A 16,745-nucleotide genomic window follows, 5' to 3' on the forward strand; every position below is an offset into this window, starting at 1 on the left:
TATTAAAAATACTAAATGGTAATTTGTGGCAGTTGACAACTAAATTTGCTTCTGAAATTCTTCCTTGCCAATGACATACTAATGAAATTTGGCTAGAAGTAACATCCAAATCATGCATATTTAAAGCCCAATTAACTGTAAAATTTATGCAAATACTTTAAATACATATGAATACGCTCTCTAATGAAAGCGGAAAATGTGGCTGTATTGTCTAATATTATGAAATACATTATCACAAGCTCCAAGCATGCTTTTAAGAATAATTACAAGATACGTTAAAAAATACATCCACAGCTCTTGCATTAATGTATAAGTAACTTGGAAAGCCATTCTATATTGCCAGTTTTTATTTTATATATAAATGTATACACACATACATACTAAACCAAAACAAGTGAGGCTCTGATAGAAATGGCTTCATTAATTTCTAGAATAATATTTATCTCCATTTGGTGTGTTTTAGCTCAGTGATGTGATCATAGGATCCAGTCTCTCAAACACTTGCATAATTTTTTTGTAATTTTACAGGTGTGAGTAATAATGGAAGGATCAGCTACAGTAAAGTGCGTAAGTGTTTTTTAGGTTTAAGGCCTTAATGACTAGTTACTACTCTGATAAGAGGAATGAATGTTGATAAAAACTGACACACTGCAATACTGTCTCAGAACATCCAAATGTCTTTGTAGTTGTAGTCGTTTCATATCATCTTCAGTACAGCTGAGAAACTCCCATTCCATCTGCTATGTGTGATTCCTTGAGTATGGAAGGAAAACAATGTGTTGCAACATATTTTCAAGACAGTGTTCTTGAATTGAAAATATGAGCACAGAAATACTTACTGGTAATAAATCAATACAATTTCTCTGTTGATACTGGAGGAAAGAATCAATATAAAAATATTGGGGGGTGGAGGGGGGGAAATTCCCAGAAGTGATAGAGCTCGTTCTAGAGCTACAGATTACTGCAAAACACTGACAGTTGCCACAGCTAAATACTGAACCTTGTACTGTCCCTTACACTGTATGGACAATGTTTTTATTATAGTCTGTATGTACCCTTCTGTGCTGTTGGCATTCATCAGTTTTGGTTATTACTGTTCAGTGTGGTTTCTGCATCCCACGTACGCTGCACAACATAGTGTTCTTTCTTCCCTTCTTTTTTAATTTGCTTTTTCCAACAAAACTGGGAGGCTCTGTTCATGTGTGGAAGTGCTTCTAAAGTGAAATGAGCATGAAAATTCAGTGCCTGAAAGCATGCTGCAGAGACCTGTAGTCTTGCAGGGGGTGTGTGTGTGTGTGTCCACTCCTAAGTGTTTTCCTTCACAAGCAGAATGCAGATTTGGCAGAACATGGTGCTTATATGCAGAAGTGGACTCTCTAAATACACCAAATTTCTGCTAGCGTAGGCTTACTGATGGACATGTAGAGGTTTGTTCTCAAATGGCATTCAGATGGACTTGTTAAGTATAGAAAAGTAAAATAGATGTAACTATCCAACACCATTATTTTTGAAAGCAGGGCAAAAAGGAGCTAGATCCTATGTTTCCTGATTTGCTTGGCAGTGTGGCCTCACAGATGCTTGCATTGGGAGCTACAGGGTAGTTGTGTGGGGAGGCAAGGATGGAGGCCAGGGATGCTTTGTCTTGGCTACAATGCTGACTCATGTTGATTTAAATTGTACCTGAAACAGTGTTCTGAAGAGTTTGGTGTAGTGCGATGCCTTCTGGGGTTACACTTTTTAAAAGGAAGATCAGTAAGTTGCAATGTGTCATGCATATATGATAGGAGGTACGGGACTACCATGCTTATGTTCCAGTAATGCTTATGTTCCAGATGACCAGAAGTACTGTCTTGAGAATTATCTTTTAAACAGTATGAAATGTATAAATCTCAAGGGCAGACATTTGGCTTTGAATATTTTTCATTTGATTGTGATCATCTTTGTCTTGGTACCTAGGCTGAAGGCAAAAACTTACTGGCTGTGAAGTCAACTTTGAAAGGCTTTTTTGTAGTGCTTTGTAGATGTCTTGATCTCATTTTTTGCCTTGTGTAGTATCTTCTGGTTTTGTAGTTTAAACAGACTCCTTGGAAATATTTCTGACTTTTCCATCTCAGGTTTAAAAAAAAAAATTACAGGACATTACAGTGCCATTTTAACCATTGAGGTACTTAATTTCTGGGAGCAAGTGGCTAAATGAGTTTAAGTTTCCCTTGGCACATTTCTTCAAACATGCTACCAGTGTTTTTATTCCCTGTTTCTTCCAAGTGAAGAACATTTGCTCTGGACATTACTGCTGTACTGAAATGGATTAATTCTGAGCAATGGGGGCAACCCCTTGAGGTTCTGCTAAGTTTTTAATATAGCACTAGTCAATAATTAGAAGATTTCATTTTATTATTTAATGAATTAATACAGTTTTAAGTGGTTGCTCTATTTTTAGAGTGACTTAATGTTTTCCTGGGTACCACATAATGGAGTCCAAGGAAACAACCCCATAAAATAATGTGTAAATATACAGTATTTTATACAGTGCTTCTCATATAGCTCCCTGAGAATACAAATAGAGCAAACGCATAGACGTATAGCTACTTTATATATTTAAATATTTCTTCTATGGGAGCCATCACCTGCAGTCAACTAATTTTACTGAGCAGGTCTGACAGCCTTAGAGCAGTGTAATTAAATATTTTACTGTGCAGCACACCACCTCTAAGATGTCAGAAATTCACCTGCTTACATTCTAGGATTTCTGAATAAATAAAGGGCTTCTTGACAACAGCTTCTTTAGGAAAGCAGTTTGTTCAAAATATTTTTTAGTACAAGTCCAAAACAAAAAAATTCTTTATTGCCAGTAAACATGTAAAAATTGAGTTATCATTAATAGAGCATACATTCACATTAGTTAAATGAATATGTAGTAGATGATGCCAAAGTATGATTAAGCTATATGACAGTAGCATTTGAGATAGTCAATATAAATAATTTTAAAAGGTTACCATGATGGATCGCAAGCTTCATGAATGCAGGGCTGTTTAGAGAATGACTATTTAGTTCCACATATGTAGAGTTTTGACACTTCCCCATAATCTATCAAAATGGAAAAAGAAATCAACAACCTTGGAAGTTTTCTGGAGCAAGGTTGAGGTCAAGGTGGAAAAGAAACTGTGTAGATCCTGTCCTATAAAAACCAGTAACTGATTCTCAGCGTGTTTATTGAGATTTTGTTACAATTGAGCTGGTCCAAAGTCAAGCTGCAGCTAAAATGGCAAGTGAGGTTCTGCTTCCACCCTTCTGTCAGCACCCGCACTCTGCATGCCCTGTGGTGATCTAGTTCAAAAACCTAAATCAAAATGATACTACTTTTTTGCTGGGGGAGGACCCTAGGCCACCTTTTTGGTAGCAGCAGTGAATTGTGGCAGGCTTGCTGTCACACAACAGTTCATCCTTACTTAGAATATGGAGCATGCCTGGGTTCAATCCCCATTATATACCCAAATCAGATATCATAAATGCTAGGTCTCTGATATTTGTCTTATTTTTTTTAGAAAAAAAACTCCTCTTGTATACTTTATTTGTATGAAAGTAAAATATATATTTATGTATTTGTATGGTTACCATGTCCAGAATGGATAGTGGTTACTGAATAATACATTTTCTTGCAGACTTATTCAGCTCTATCAGAGATGCTTGTTTTAAGGGAAAATGTCACCGTCTATGACAGGTGATTTTGATTCTTTATTAAACGTAGCTGAAGCAAATATTCCAAAATTTTAGGCAGTGAAATCTGAAAGCCAGCTTGGTCTTTTTGTCACATAATAGAGATACTCATGGGACACAAAAAAAGAAAAAGAGGTAGTTGAATATGTGGTATTAGATATTCTTGAAATGTGTTTTAAAATGCATTTACATTCCTAATGAAAACTCTTTCTTTCTTTAATCCACCAGCTGACTGATGTGTGACAGTATGTCAGTTGCTCAGGCCTTGCGTAGAAATGCCAGAATTCTGCAGTCTCTCTGGAACTCAGATTAAGTAAATCCAGTTAAGTAAATCCAGCACAGGAAAGAGTGGTACTGTGGCTCTTTGTTAGGATAGATGGACTAGGACAAGAAATATTGGGGATTTATTGAAAAATTGCTTAACTTGGGAGTAATTTCAGGTCAGGGTTTGTGGTTAATTTAAATTGCGGTTAAAGGAAAAAGAGGATACATCTTTATAACCTCATAAAATAGTTGTGTTTAACTAATTCCTCAGACAAGCTTCTTGGTTATATACACTATTGTCCTACTTGGCTCTGGCAATTCTTACAATTACAGAATAAAAAAAATCAGTTCCACTTATGTTCAAGCATAAATTTCTGTCACTTCACAATTGAAAGACTTCAGCGTCTCATGTGGGTTACTTTCTGTTCTTGTATGTTTGTTAGCATTGGTGTTGGCACTATTTCAAACTCAGCAAAGCAGTGGTACCTTACTGGGCACTCTGTTTTCTTAAAATATATGTGTGTATTCTAAAGCAGATAAGCAACATGATTTAGCAACTCTTCAACATTAGTAAGCCAGGCTGGTTGTATTTTAAACAGTGTTTTCTTTGAGTGGTGCTGTTGTAGTTAGCTTGCATTATGCCAGTAATAATGGAAGTTTGAATGATAGGATGCAAGAAATACAAGAAAACGATCCAAATGAAATAAACTAGAGCTCAGCATTTGCCAAACTTGAAAGTCAAGTAGTACAACAGTGCAGTCACCATGCATTGCCCAATTTTAAACCTTGCTGAAGATGCACACTTGGCAAGATAACATGGATGTGGCATTAAAAAAAAAAAAGTGTGTGTATATACACGTGTGTGTGTTTGTGTGTATGTCTATATACATATGTAAAAAAACCAAACAAACAAAAAAAGCAGGCCACATTCCTATTTCAAGAAGCGTTTAGGAGCACTGGAAAGAAAACCATGTGTTCATCCTGGATGCCAGCATAGTATTTCTAAATACTCTCATTCAGAATGTTTCCAGTAACTTTTTTTCACATTTAAAGACTAGATTTGCATGATAGCTTAGTATGTTTCATAAGAAATTTAAGAATTGAGCTGACACCCCCTGAAAGATGAAAGATGAAGTGCTTTTTTTAGCCAAAATAAGAAGATAATAAAACAACAACTGACCAAATACAATCAAAGAACAACTACTGAGAAGCCTCTCTTTCAGCTTGCTTTCTATATTTACAAATTTTATCAGTTTGGAATTACAGATTACAGAGCAGAGTGAGGAAAGAGAGCTAAAGAAAAATAATTAATAAGGCCCTTGCTGGGGTGGTTGTGCCAGCAGGAGCCAACACCAGCGAACTGCCCAGGTGCGGCAGAAGTCTTGTGCCGTGAGGACAGCCGGAGATCCGCCTGGATGTTCTTCAGTCTCTGAGGATGACAATTAAGGGCAAGTCTAAGATTAGAGCCCAAAATGTAACAGCATTTCCCTAGAGTACTCTACCAGTTTCTAGTTCAGAGACTTCCTGAACTAGATGAGTCTCTATGCAGTTAGTAACCCTGAGCAGATTTCTTGTTCAGTCTCGCCTTGAGTGTCCTAAGCTTCTCATAGTTGTAACTTCCCGCGTTGAGGAGTTTCCACAGACTGCACGGTGTGAAAAACCGCTTCCGGGCGCCATATGCAACCTGCCGTGGCTGGCTTTTTCAGCAACCCTCGCTCTTGTGCTGGAGGAGCTGGTGGATGTAGCTGATTCCTAGGTGCCCTCTTCAGCCCTCCTACAAGTCTGCGGGTTATATCATACCTTCTGCAGTTTTAATCTGTTTGAGAGAGGTAGACCAGAACTGTGCACGATAGTCAAAGTGCAGTAGATCCATGCACTTGCGTAGAGGCATCATGATTTTCTGGTGGTTTTCTACTTTCCTCAACTTCTATCATTCATTTTGGCTGAGACTAAATATTAAGCCAATACACCATGAAAATACCTACTGTGCTACCAGGAGCACCTCCATCATGTCGGCTAAGCGTTTGAGTCGTTACTGAGTTATATTTATCAAGTACAGTGACAATAGCCTAAGGAACGTTAGTGAGTTTTATACAGGGGAACATTTTCTTAAAGACAAATCAAACCTGTAATCACAGAGATAAAATTATAAGAGGCAGTTTATGTATGTATGTAGTAAAGGCATTTAACTTTTACAGTTTTGACTCATCTTATTCAAGACCAGGTAGTTGCACTAAGTTCACACCTTAAAGACTGCAGTGTTGTCCTTTAAATGCAGTGATTCAACATATTAATACTCCTGCAAAAAACTTCATTCTTTACATGAATGAAATTAAATTCTAACTTTGGAAGGAGTACTTAGTATTTAACTCGCTCTGTCCAAAGATTCCTTTTTTCAACAGTACTTTCTTTAAATCTTGTATCTCATAAATGCACAAAATTAAACAGTCCTGTAAATTAATTTCCAGCAAGAGGTTGCTTGATAATTTCAGTATTTGTTCCAGCTCTTAGCTGTTATTGTCACGGTCGCAGAGAGGAGGCAGAGAGCAATGCAGAATTCATGTGAACATTTCTTTTGAAGTTTCTCGCATACAACAACGTGAACTTGCCTGTATATACAAAAATACTTTTCCAGACCATAAGTCTGCATGTGATACCATTGCATAAAGAGAATGCCATGTGATCCTTCCTTTCTGTAAATTAATGTGTATTATGATTTTTAAAAACACTTATAAATCAAGTACTATTCATATTTCTCTTAGTCACAAGTACACTAGTAATCTGAGAGTTTTTGTAACCTTTGTTTCATTGTCTGTTGGTAGTTATGCCTGTCCTACTACATGACCTAAATTATTGTTGCTAAATTTTGTAATGGGCTCCATGATTTAGAACAGTACTTACGACAGTGCAGGAAGGTAATAGTTGCTTGTGATGGCAAAAGTTATTTCTGTATAATTGGATCTTACTAGGTTAACTATTTGTCTTTCATTTTTATATATGTGTGCTGTTTGCATATTAATTTTGTCTGTGTTTATCCCTATAACTGAGCTGAACTCTTTATACGTTAAGATATTTCAGGAATTTGTTTTAAACTCTAAAATCTACCAGTGCCGTGGAAACAAACCTTTCAAATAATAATCTGTTCATCACACTGTCATGTTAGTAATGAACTTAAAACTAAATCTCTACATAGTCATTCAGTGCATTCATAAACTCTGGTCTTTTTTACGTGCTACACAGTTTATGGAGATAGATTAATTTTAGTATGAGTAGGCAAAAGCCATAACCTACAAGCGAAATTACCAACTCAGTGCTCTGTGAATGCAGCTGTAGCCCACATGTGTGCATACACTCCGGTGTGGTTTGTGATACTGGAATCCTCAGTGACTGTGAATGTGCAAGGTGGGTATGGCTGGCCGGGGTGCCTGAGGCGACGTGCTGTCACACTCGCAAGCAGAGTTTTGCTTCCAGACGTGTGACCCTGCCCCTTTCCTGTGCTGCCTTTGGTGCTTCTCCGACCTTTGCTGAGATGTATCTTCGCAAGTTCAGTTTCTTACTAGGATGAGAAAAGTAACGTTTACTTTGATGCAGAATTTGCATTTTTGTGTTTTGTCTTGCCATGGGAGATATGTTTTCAATTACCAAGCATCAGTCTGTCTCAGCACCTTGCTCAGGGTTTAAGTTACCCTCCAAAGCGTAAGGCTATTGACACTAGTGGCAGAGCCAAGAAATATTTGAGTGATTTTTAGCAGTATATTTCCATATTAAAAAAAAAATCTGAAAACTTTCTTCCTATGATTATTATTATTAGGGCTTCAAAACAAAACAAAGAACTGAGCGAGGGACTTCTGCTTTGCTTGGTGTAGCAGGGCTTGGTCAAAAGGCGGAGAGTTTTATTTCCCAGAGATTCCTAGAAAAAAAAATCTTTTTGGCTCTTTTTTTTTTTCCTTTCATAAAAATTTAGTTTCAGAAACACTTAAAATGAAGTTGAATTACATGATTAATGTGTATTATTTATTGCTTATATAAGGAATACAAATGAAATAGTAACTTTAAAATGATACAAACTAGCCACTAAATCCCACCAAACATCAGTTATAACTGGTGATGACTGTCTCAACAAACTATGTACTCATCAGGTATTTGGATTTTCAGCATTACCATTCATTTGTTCAGCACTGTGTGTAAACTTACTGTGAGGTTTTTAGTCTAGAAACTAGATCAGATTCAAACCAAAGACCAGTAAGAAAGTTTGAAAGCAGAAGGTAAATTTTAATATCTAAAAAGTAAAAGCAGTAGTTGTGCTGTATGTGAACCTGTGTTTCCTGTCATGTTGTAATAATAGGAATAGTAATCCAAAAACTGATGAGGGATTTGCTGCCTGCTCCCCTAGGCTAAATCTGCTGTTGAAAGCAGGCAACAAGGCAGCTGATAACGCTCTTAAATTGAAAGGGATGATGCAATGCATTAGAAACAGAAATAAGGATTTGGGACAGAGATGTGCAGAGTTTTGAAGGTGAAGACACTGATCGTACTTCGTGAATGTATACATGGATGTATGGTGTATTTTGCCTCATGTTCACCCGCTTTGAAGCTGTGTTTATGAGGGTGCTTATTGAAAGATGCAGGCAGGTTTGTGGCAGTGCTTGTGTGTCCTTTCACATTCTGTTTTTTGCCTGAAGCTTTTATTTTGGCTTGGTTTTTTTTTCCCTGCAGCAGTTGTGTTAAAAGTGATTTTTTTTGTCTTACTGTATTACTCATATTTATATGTAAAAATCGCTTGCATAATTGTTTTTTGAAGTAACTGGCCTGTCTTTGGGTAGTTCTGTCTGTGTACTTCTGTCTCTTTGCTTCAGACCAATCATCATAATATAGCCAAAATGTTTTTGTATGTGTGGGGAGGGATGGGGCTCCCCTCAGGATCCTCTTGTTAGGTTATTAGGTATTTGTTGCTGTTTTTTCCTTCACTGTTGAAATCCTGCTTTCCATAAAATAAGTTCTCCTAGCTATATTCTTATTTTATTTTGGAAAGGAAAGCAAGATTTGGGGTCTCTGCATGTGAGAATATAAATCAGGGTGATGAAATAGCATCCCAGACTGCTCCCTGTCCCAGTAGGCGTGAGTGAGCTCTGAGCAGATCCCTGCTGTGTTAAGCCCTGGGAGCAGTGGCTCCAGAAACGCCTCGGGAGGTGCCACTCTCCATCCAGCAGCACGCACGCTGCAGTTGCTCAATGCATGGCTGCTGCCTTTTCCATCTTCCGAATAATAGCAAGCACATATCTGTAATGGTAATAATCAAATGATGGAAAAATAAAATTACTTTAAACTGTTTTGGGGCACATGTTTGGGGACAGTGCTTGTACATAGCTGCTGGGTGACTCTCACCCCTGGGTATGTGTTCTGTTGCGACAGTATTTCTTCTTTAATTTCTTGTATGGATGATTTCATCGGTGGTTCTGATAAGTCTAGTTTTGTGACACAGGGCCGACTTCTGTTCTCCTCCTTGTTGGGGTAAAAAAGGCACTGTGTGTTTAGAGTTAGACTGATTCTAGTACCATGGCAGTCCTTGAGTGCCAGGTGATGTGTGCAGAGTGAGGTTACTGAGAGAACATGAATGCTTAATTTCTATGCATATTTGTATATCGGATTTTAAAGTTTCTAATGTTTCATCTTTTTTGAAAGTGCTTATCAATAATAAGTAAAAAAAACTGCAATCCTGGTTTTGAATCTAAGTACAAGGAACTGTTTGAGAGACAGTCCAATAGAAAGCCAAAATAACTCACTGAATACTTAATTATTATGATATCGTTTAAGTTAATAACCTTAATTATGACATGACAGCTCTGGTGGGTATAGACAGGTATGTTTCCTTCTAAAGACTTCCAGTAGTGAGGGCTCACTACTAGTGACCCTTAAGAATTTCAAGAGGGAGAATATTTCCAAAGGCTTGCTGTTGAATTTGCTCATCATGTGAGTTGATTTAACAGCTGGTCTGTTTAAATTACAGTGGAGATGAAACATTATGCAATAAGACAGAACATTAATTTGGAAGAACAAAAATTATACTAATATTAAAAGCTACTTTCTGGTTTTATTAATATTTTTAGACTGTATATTCAGGTCATTTACTGATCCAGCATCAGAGTGACAGAATTTAATAAAATGAAATTCAGGTAATATATAATGCCATGTTTTGTATTAATTTGTTAATAATGAAATGGCAGTAGTGGGATGGTCTACTTCTAGTATGAAAGAGAATCTTACCAGACTGGTGGTTTCCTGTCTAGTAACTGTTTTTTTTCTTTTTTCTTTTTTTTTCTGGCATGTTCCTGACACTCCTACTTGCTTGTGGGAATGAATATTTTGATCCTTGTGAATTGTAGAGCCTATTGTGAAGAATGGCAGGCCTCCAACGTCTCACAGCATGCACTCATTTCTCCACCAGTACACAGGATCTTTCAAGAAGCCCCCTTTACGGAGACCACATAGCGTCATAGGGGGCAGCCTCGGCTCTTTCATGGCAATGCCCAGAAATGGGAGCAGATTAGGTAATTTACTACATTGTTTGTTTAAGTTCATTTTTCTGTGAAGAATAATGTCTGTATTGATTCTTAGCAAGAGATATGGTTATTCTAATGCGTTAATAAATCTCTGGGAATGTAGTAGTCTTTTTCTTGGGTTAGAGAAATTTGTTTTTAAGATAGTGAATGTCTCTTAAGATTTTCAGGAAGAAAGCAATTACAAGAACACACAGAAGTCACCCAGGAATTTTTTGACAAGTTGCAAGGTTTCCAAAGTTAGAAAATATTCTTTCTTAACACTTTGCAAGAGACTTGTGTGTCCATCTCAGTTAAGCGTTGGTGAGAACTACAGTAAATTGAATATGATAAAAATAGAGGATGATCATCCTATATGTGGAATTGAAAAAGGACTGGTATATTACTTAGATTTTTAATTATTGTAAGAGAAGAACTGCTTTTTTTCAGTGATAAATTAAGGCCACTCGACCATAACTATCTTTTTGTTGTGGTCAGGAGCTGTATTTGTGGTTCTGTGGGGGAAATAAGTTATGAAAATTTTTTTTCTTCAAGTAATTTGTCATGTTGCTGCCCCCAGTCATCATTAGTATTTTACCCTGCTTTTATGTTATTTTAAATTATGCTTAATTAATTGATACTAGAAAATGAGAGCAAGTCACAGTTTAATTTGAATTTTATGAATTTTTCAGTCGTCTGTCCTTCTTTAGAAGCATGATAAACTGATCTCCTTCAAGATTAAGCTATGAGTCTTCAAGATAGTAGTCAAACCACTTATATACTCCTCTGCTGTAATATTACTCATCATGTTCAAAACCTTGCCTTTTTATTGTTCGTGCTACCATTCAAACTGAAAAAATCATTTTGTCCTCTTGAACGGACTTTAGCAGCTATTATCACAGAATAAAACAGGTTTTAGTGTGCACGCTTTGACTATTGTATCAATTCCTGATTTTACTCAAGTCCTATGCAATTTTTTCCTTTCTTCTCCCCGCTTTTTTCTCCCCGCTTTTTTCTCCCCGCTTTTTTCTCCCCGCTTTTTTCTCCCCGCTTTTTTCTCCCCGCTTTTTTCTCCCCGCTTTTTTCTCCCCGCTTTTTTCTCCCCGCTTTTTTCTCCCCGCTTTTTTCTCCCCGCTTTTTTCTCCCCGCTTTTTTCTCCCCGCTTTTTTCTCCCCGCTTTTTTCTCCCCGCTTTTTTCTCCCCGCTTTTTTCTCCCCGCTTTTTTCTCCCCGCTTTTTTCTCCCCGCTTTTTTCTCCCCGCTTTTTTCTCCCCGCTTTTTTCTCCCCGCTTTTTTCTCCCCGCTTTTTTCTCCCCGCTTTTTTCTCCCCGCTTTTTTCTCCCCGCTTTTTTCTCCCCCCGTTATGAATATTTAGTCTTTTATGGTTTATTTGTCAAATCAGATGTATACTAACAGCAAAGATGTATACTTCTGTACTCTTGTTCTTCTGTGCTGCCTTTAAAAGCATTCTGTAGAATTTTTTAATGTAAATTTGCTAATAACTTACTCTTCAGAATTTCGCTATGAACTTTCAGCTTTGCAAAAGGAAAAATCATAAACGCTTCTTGGTTTTTTAAATGATTTTTCAGTTTTCTCAAAGCTTTATTTTTCACCTGAGAAAAACACATATATACGTATTGTTGAAGAATGCCATTAGTTTTACTTTGCTCAGGTGATCAAGTTTTATAGGTGATCAAGTGTTTAAATAGCACTCACAAATTTAATGTTAGTCTGTAGGAAGTGTTATAACATGGTTTAAATAGCTACAGACTCATGTACAATTTGTAATGTCACTGTAGTATGGAATAGATTTACTGAGTGTATGTACATATGTGTTAAACACCTCTTGATTTGGATGCAGTGATGCCATTAATGATGCCTTTTTTTTTTACTCCTCATGTAATGAAAATCTAAGCTACTTGTACATGTTATTTGGTGGTAGATAACACAAGCATATACAAGCATAATTACTAATGCTTTTTCTGCTCCTTCTTCACATCTTTCCTTCTTTTCTTCCTGCCATATGAGAATGGTTATTACTCAGCAGGATACTGAGGTTTTCTCCAATGGGATAATGACATTGGAAATGAAACAGTCAAATATTCCATGTTACACGAGACTTTTTTCCTTTGCTTTCTTCATTCATCCTCTTTTCTTTCAGCTTTTTCCTCTATTCCAGTAGTAGAAAAGTGCTATCAGAGAGAGATCCTTGACATATCATGAAATAATGGTGGTTAAAGGATGGTTATTTGGTTAAAAAACACATTAAAACAAGACCTGCCACAGGTGCATCTTCACATAGCTTGCTTTTGAATGAGATTATCAACACAAAAATGGGTTGAGAAGTCCAGGAGGGTTTTTGAGTTTTGTTTTCTAAGCACTGAACTTGGGTTCCTGCTGTTGTGGTAACATGTAAAATCCAAAAATACTTTTAAATAATTTCTACTTGGAAACATCTCTGTTAGCTTTAGGTTTTATAAAATGTTTTGTAAAGACAAAAATTCAGAACTGATCTCTAAAAAGTGTGCCTTTGTTTAAAATTTTGTAGCTATTTTTAATTTAGTATTCAGTTACCATAATGACTTTAAATAATGTAGTTGACCCTCGGGCCAAATTGTGAATCAGCCGTGCCACTGGTGCCGATTAAGGTCTAGCTGAGGTTTTTTTAGTTCATGTATTGCTGTACAGCTTCTGAATTCTTGCACCTCCAGAAGCATTTAACTACTGCAGTCCATGATGGAACCACAAGTAATAAACTCTATTTGTGCGTGACCTGGCTGAATGCAGAACCAACTTAGTTGTCCTTGTTCCATATTTATATTACTGGGAACACTGGAGAGGCACTTGGAATATGCAAAGCCAACACGTCGCTGAAGCTAACCCTCCTGGTGAACCTCATTAGCATCCAGGGGAGAGTTGATCCCTGCTTTTGCCAGTTGTATTGAGGCATGTATTGAGTTATGGAGAGGCTTTGTTTCTTTGTCATAAATAGTGGAATTGAAAGGAATTATGTTTCCATACAGCCTTCATAGATTGGTAATGTTAACAGCAAAGGCAATTTCTCACTATTGCCTTCTTCAATTTGAATCGTTATTAGTGAAACTAATTATAAAATTTAGCCTCTTTATAGAAAAGTAAGCTTTGGAACAGTGCACCTTGGAAGGAATCCAGTGTGCAAGTCACATGATCATTTCTGTAATAATTTGAAAAAGATGTAAAGATCATGCAGTCTGACTCACTACCGACTAATTAGTGGATATTATTTTAGCTCACTTGGAGGAGTTCTCATTTGCTGCACTGTAGGTTCCCTATATGAATTTATTCTGTGGTGCATTCCCCACAGCTGAAATGAGGACAACCTTTTCTTTTAAATGTACTTCCATAGTTTTCCTGTTACACTGTAGTCATCTACAGCTCTTCATTACACGGTCATACTGGATATTTAATTAAGATATGTAGAGTACATTAAAATATAAACATCTATGTAAGAGAACAGCTTGAGTATTCTGTGAAAGCAATTCAATAAATTATTGAACCATTAAAACCTCTGAAGACCATGCAAGGCAGCTTTGGTGCAGGTGAACTTGCATTTAGAAAAGCTTAGTGAAATTAAGGAAGTATATGCATGATTTTCATCATTGCTTAATCAAGTATTATTGTCATGCACCTGTGTAAAATGATTAAAATGACTAGGTTAATGCCTTATTCCTGGGTTTATGCTATTAAAATAATGAACATAAGGCTTTACTAATGCCTTTTTAATTGAACAAAATAAAGGAACACATTTATATTAGATGATAACACAGTCAAGATCTTTTTAAAAGCTTAGAAGTATCCCTATTTAGAATATAATTAACACATCCACAGACCCTTTTAGACAGAAGATGTTTAGCCCATCAGAAATTCAGGCATGTGCTTAATGGTAGATTTGTTTGGATGCTACAGTCGGTATCCTGCTTAAAACCTTTTGGTTATGAGTATGTAGCTTATCCAGACTTACCAGAATTAATTACATCACAGCAGTATTCAAAATAGACTGACCGTCATCTTAGTAGAATTACCTTTGTCAATGAGAATGCTCTTTATAGTTCTGAGTGTTGCATTTCAAAGTCTCATTTTTATAGTCACTTCATAATACATACTTCTGTGAATTGAACATTGTATATTTTAGGATAAAAAGTATGACAGAATCAATCACATGATTACTTTAAGTGCCAATCTTTTTTTTTAAGAGAAACTATGTAATTGCTCCATGGCTTAGAATACAATAAGTCTTTAATTTCATCAGTCTTGTTTTGTGAGGTTGCCCAGATAACTGTCTCTTGTCTAGCTTCTCTAAAGAAAATAGACTTTGAGGCTCGATCAATGGGCTTGTACTAACATGAGGAAAAATAGATTGGGGAACAAGTGTCCGTAGCTGTTACACTTAATTTCACAACAGTATCTTGAGAGCGGTAATTGCTAAAATGGATTGCATGACCTCTCAGAAAAGTGTTTTGAAAGACAATTGTATTAAAGAACTGATACGGTGAATGTGCAGTTTACCAAGTACAACAATGCTAGCATAGCAGCTTTGCTGCAGTGTTTTCAATAATGCTTTTATATTACTAAAAGTAATTTCCTACAGTGTTTTAGAGATTTTAAAAAAGACAGCTATCAAGTCACTACAGAGAATAAGAGAGATTTCTTAGAGACTTGCCAAAAAGGAGTCACGTTTTGTCTGCTTAGCTTAAGGTTAAGACTGATCTTTAGGGACTGCTTTCTTGAAATATTTTCCTCTAGTTCAAACTGCCATGCCTTTAGAAGCACTGATGATTCTTTACCTTGGTTGAAGCCAGAAGATTGCCTCTTCTGATGCAAAGAGTGCAGAGTATTTTTTCTTCTCATTCAGTCCAAATCTGAGTGTGACTTGCAGGGATAATTCTGATGCAGTGTAGATTCTTAATCTAAATCCAATTCAGATCTGCATTGCTGCTGGAAAATTTGCTTTGTGCACGAGATGCATGCTTAGTTTGTGTGTTTGATTACAGTACTTTGAGTTAAAATACGTGCTGTTGGTGCCCTATGAGTTAATCTTTTTCTACCCATTCTGTTTTTTGTAAAAGGAAATTCTTTGTAGTGAGGAAGGATTTGATCCTTTGAAGTCTGCGTGATTCTGTGAGAGCCAATCTAGACGAACGTTTTAGAACATGTGTTGATACCCATACCTTGGCCTCAAGGCTTTTTTTTGTGGGAAGTCCGGCTTTTTTGGTTGTTGATAGTAATAAAATGTGTATATTGAGTTCTGTGAGTATATTGAGTTCTGTGAGTTTTGCTAGTATTAGCATTTTTATAGGGGTAGAGTTTGGAGATTTTTAGTTGTTCCTCAGGTTCTCTTTTACCCTGTACAAGATCATACTTAATACCAAGGATCAGGAGAGGGCAGGGCAATTGGTGTCTTTTGAAACACCTCCTTTATATGTGTAAGTATAAGAAGTATAATCTCTCTAGTAATTTGGAGTTCAAATATTTCAGAGGTGATGATGGAGCATTACTCATAGTGAATTCCTTGTATGACCAATTTCACATTACGTGTCCTTTTGCAATTTGTTTGGCTCTTTATGCTATTAATGACACCACCTTGATCATCATTCATTAGTGTTTGTCTTCCAGAGCGTGGAAGATCCTGTGTGCTTAAAAGAAAAGTATATGTATGTACCTAACACACACAGACTCTTGTGTGCGGATGAATCTACAGGATTGTGTTGAAAGTACCGATTTCAGTTGACGTGAAGATCCAGCAACATCATATAACTCGGGCAGTCTGTTACCTTAATTCCTCCATAGGGTCACAAATTTCACTTAATTGCACCTGAATATCAGGTCCTCTGCTGAATCCATTTGTGTGTTGTAGGCCTCTGTTTAGATGGTCAGAATACGTCCCCTTCTTCCACGCCTCCTGGTTTTTGTCTGAAGTTTCCATATTTGGCATTTCTGAAAATAACGCCTATACCTTTTAGGTTTGGGTTGGTTTTTTTTTTTGGTTTTCTAAAGATACATTTGGGTGGCTAACATCAGGTAGTCTGATTTGAAAATTTTAAATATTATCATTAATGTTTTATATCCAAGAGCAGCAAAAAGAGAGGAAGGTAGCGAGGGAGTTCAGGAACTGAACCTGTGAGAGGAAGGTGGCTTACAGGAATGAAAATTGGGATCGACTGTCTGTCTTTTGTTTTGGAAGACTGAGTTC

General features: G+C 36.7%; 1 protein-coding gene across 4 annotated transcripts in view; it reads left to right on the forward strand.

Annotated features, from left to right (window-relative positions):
• Positions 1–16,745, forward strand: part of CDK17 (cyclin dependent kinase 17) — a 92,140-nt gene that overhangs the window by 40,552 nt on the left and 34,843 nt on the right. Inside the window, exons 3-4 of one of the 4 annotated variants that reach the window (XM_075080464.1) lie at positions 529–567; positions 10,365–10,529. The exons of 1 other annotated variant lie outside the window; for it this stretch is intronic. In XM_075080464.1, coding sequence (XP_074936565.1) covers positions 529–567; positions 10,365–10,529 — 204 coding nt within the window. Of the gene's footprint in view, positions 1–528; positions 568–10,364; positions 10,530–16,745 lie in introns of those variants that run through there. 2 more of the 4 variants (XM_075080473.1, XM_075080471.1) reach the window with 2 other exon arrangements.

The sequence above is a fragment of the Phalacrocorax aristotelis genome, chromosome 1 (genome assembly GCF_949628215.1).
Source record: "Phalacrocorax aristotelis chromosome 1, bGulAri2.1, whole genome shotgun sequence".
In the NCBI taxonomy this organism is placed as follows: Eukaryota; Metazoa; Chordata; class Aves; order Suliformes; family Phalacrocoracidae; genus Phalacrocorax; species Phalacrocorax aristotelis.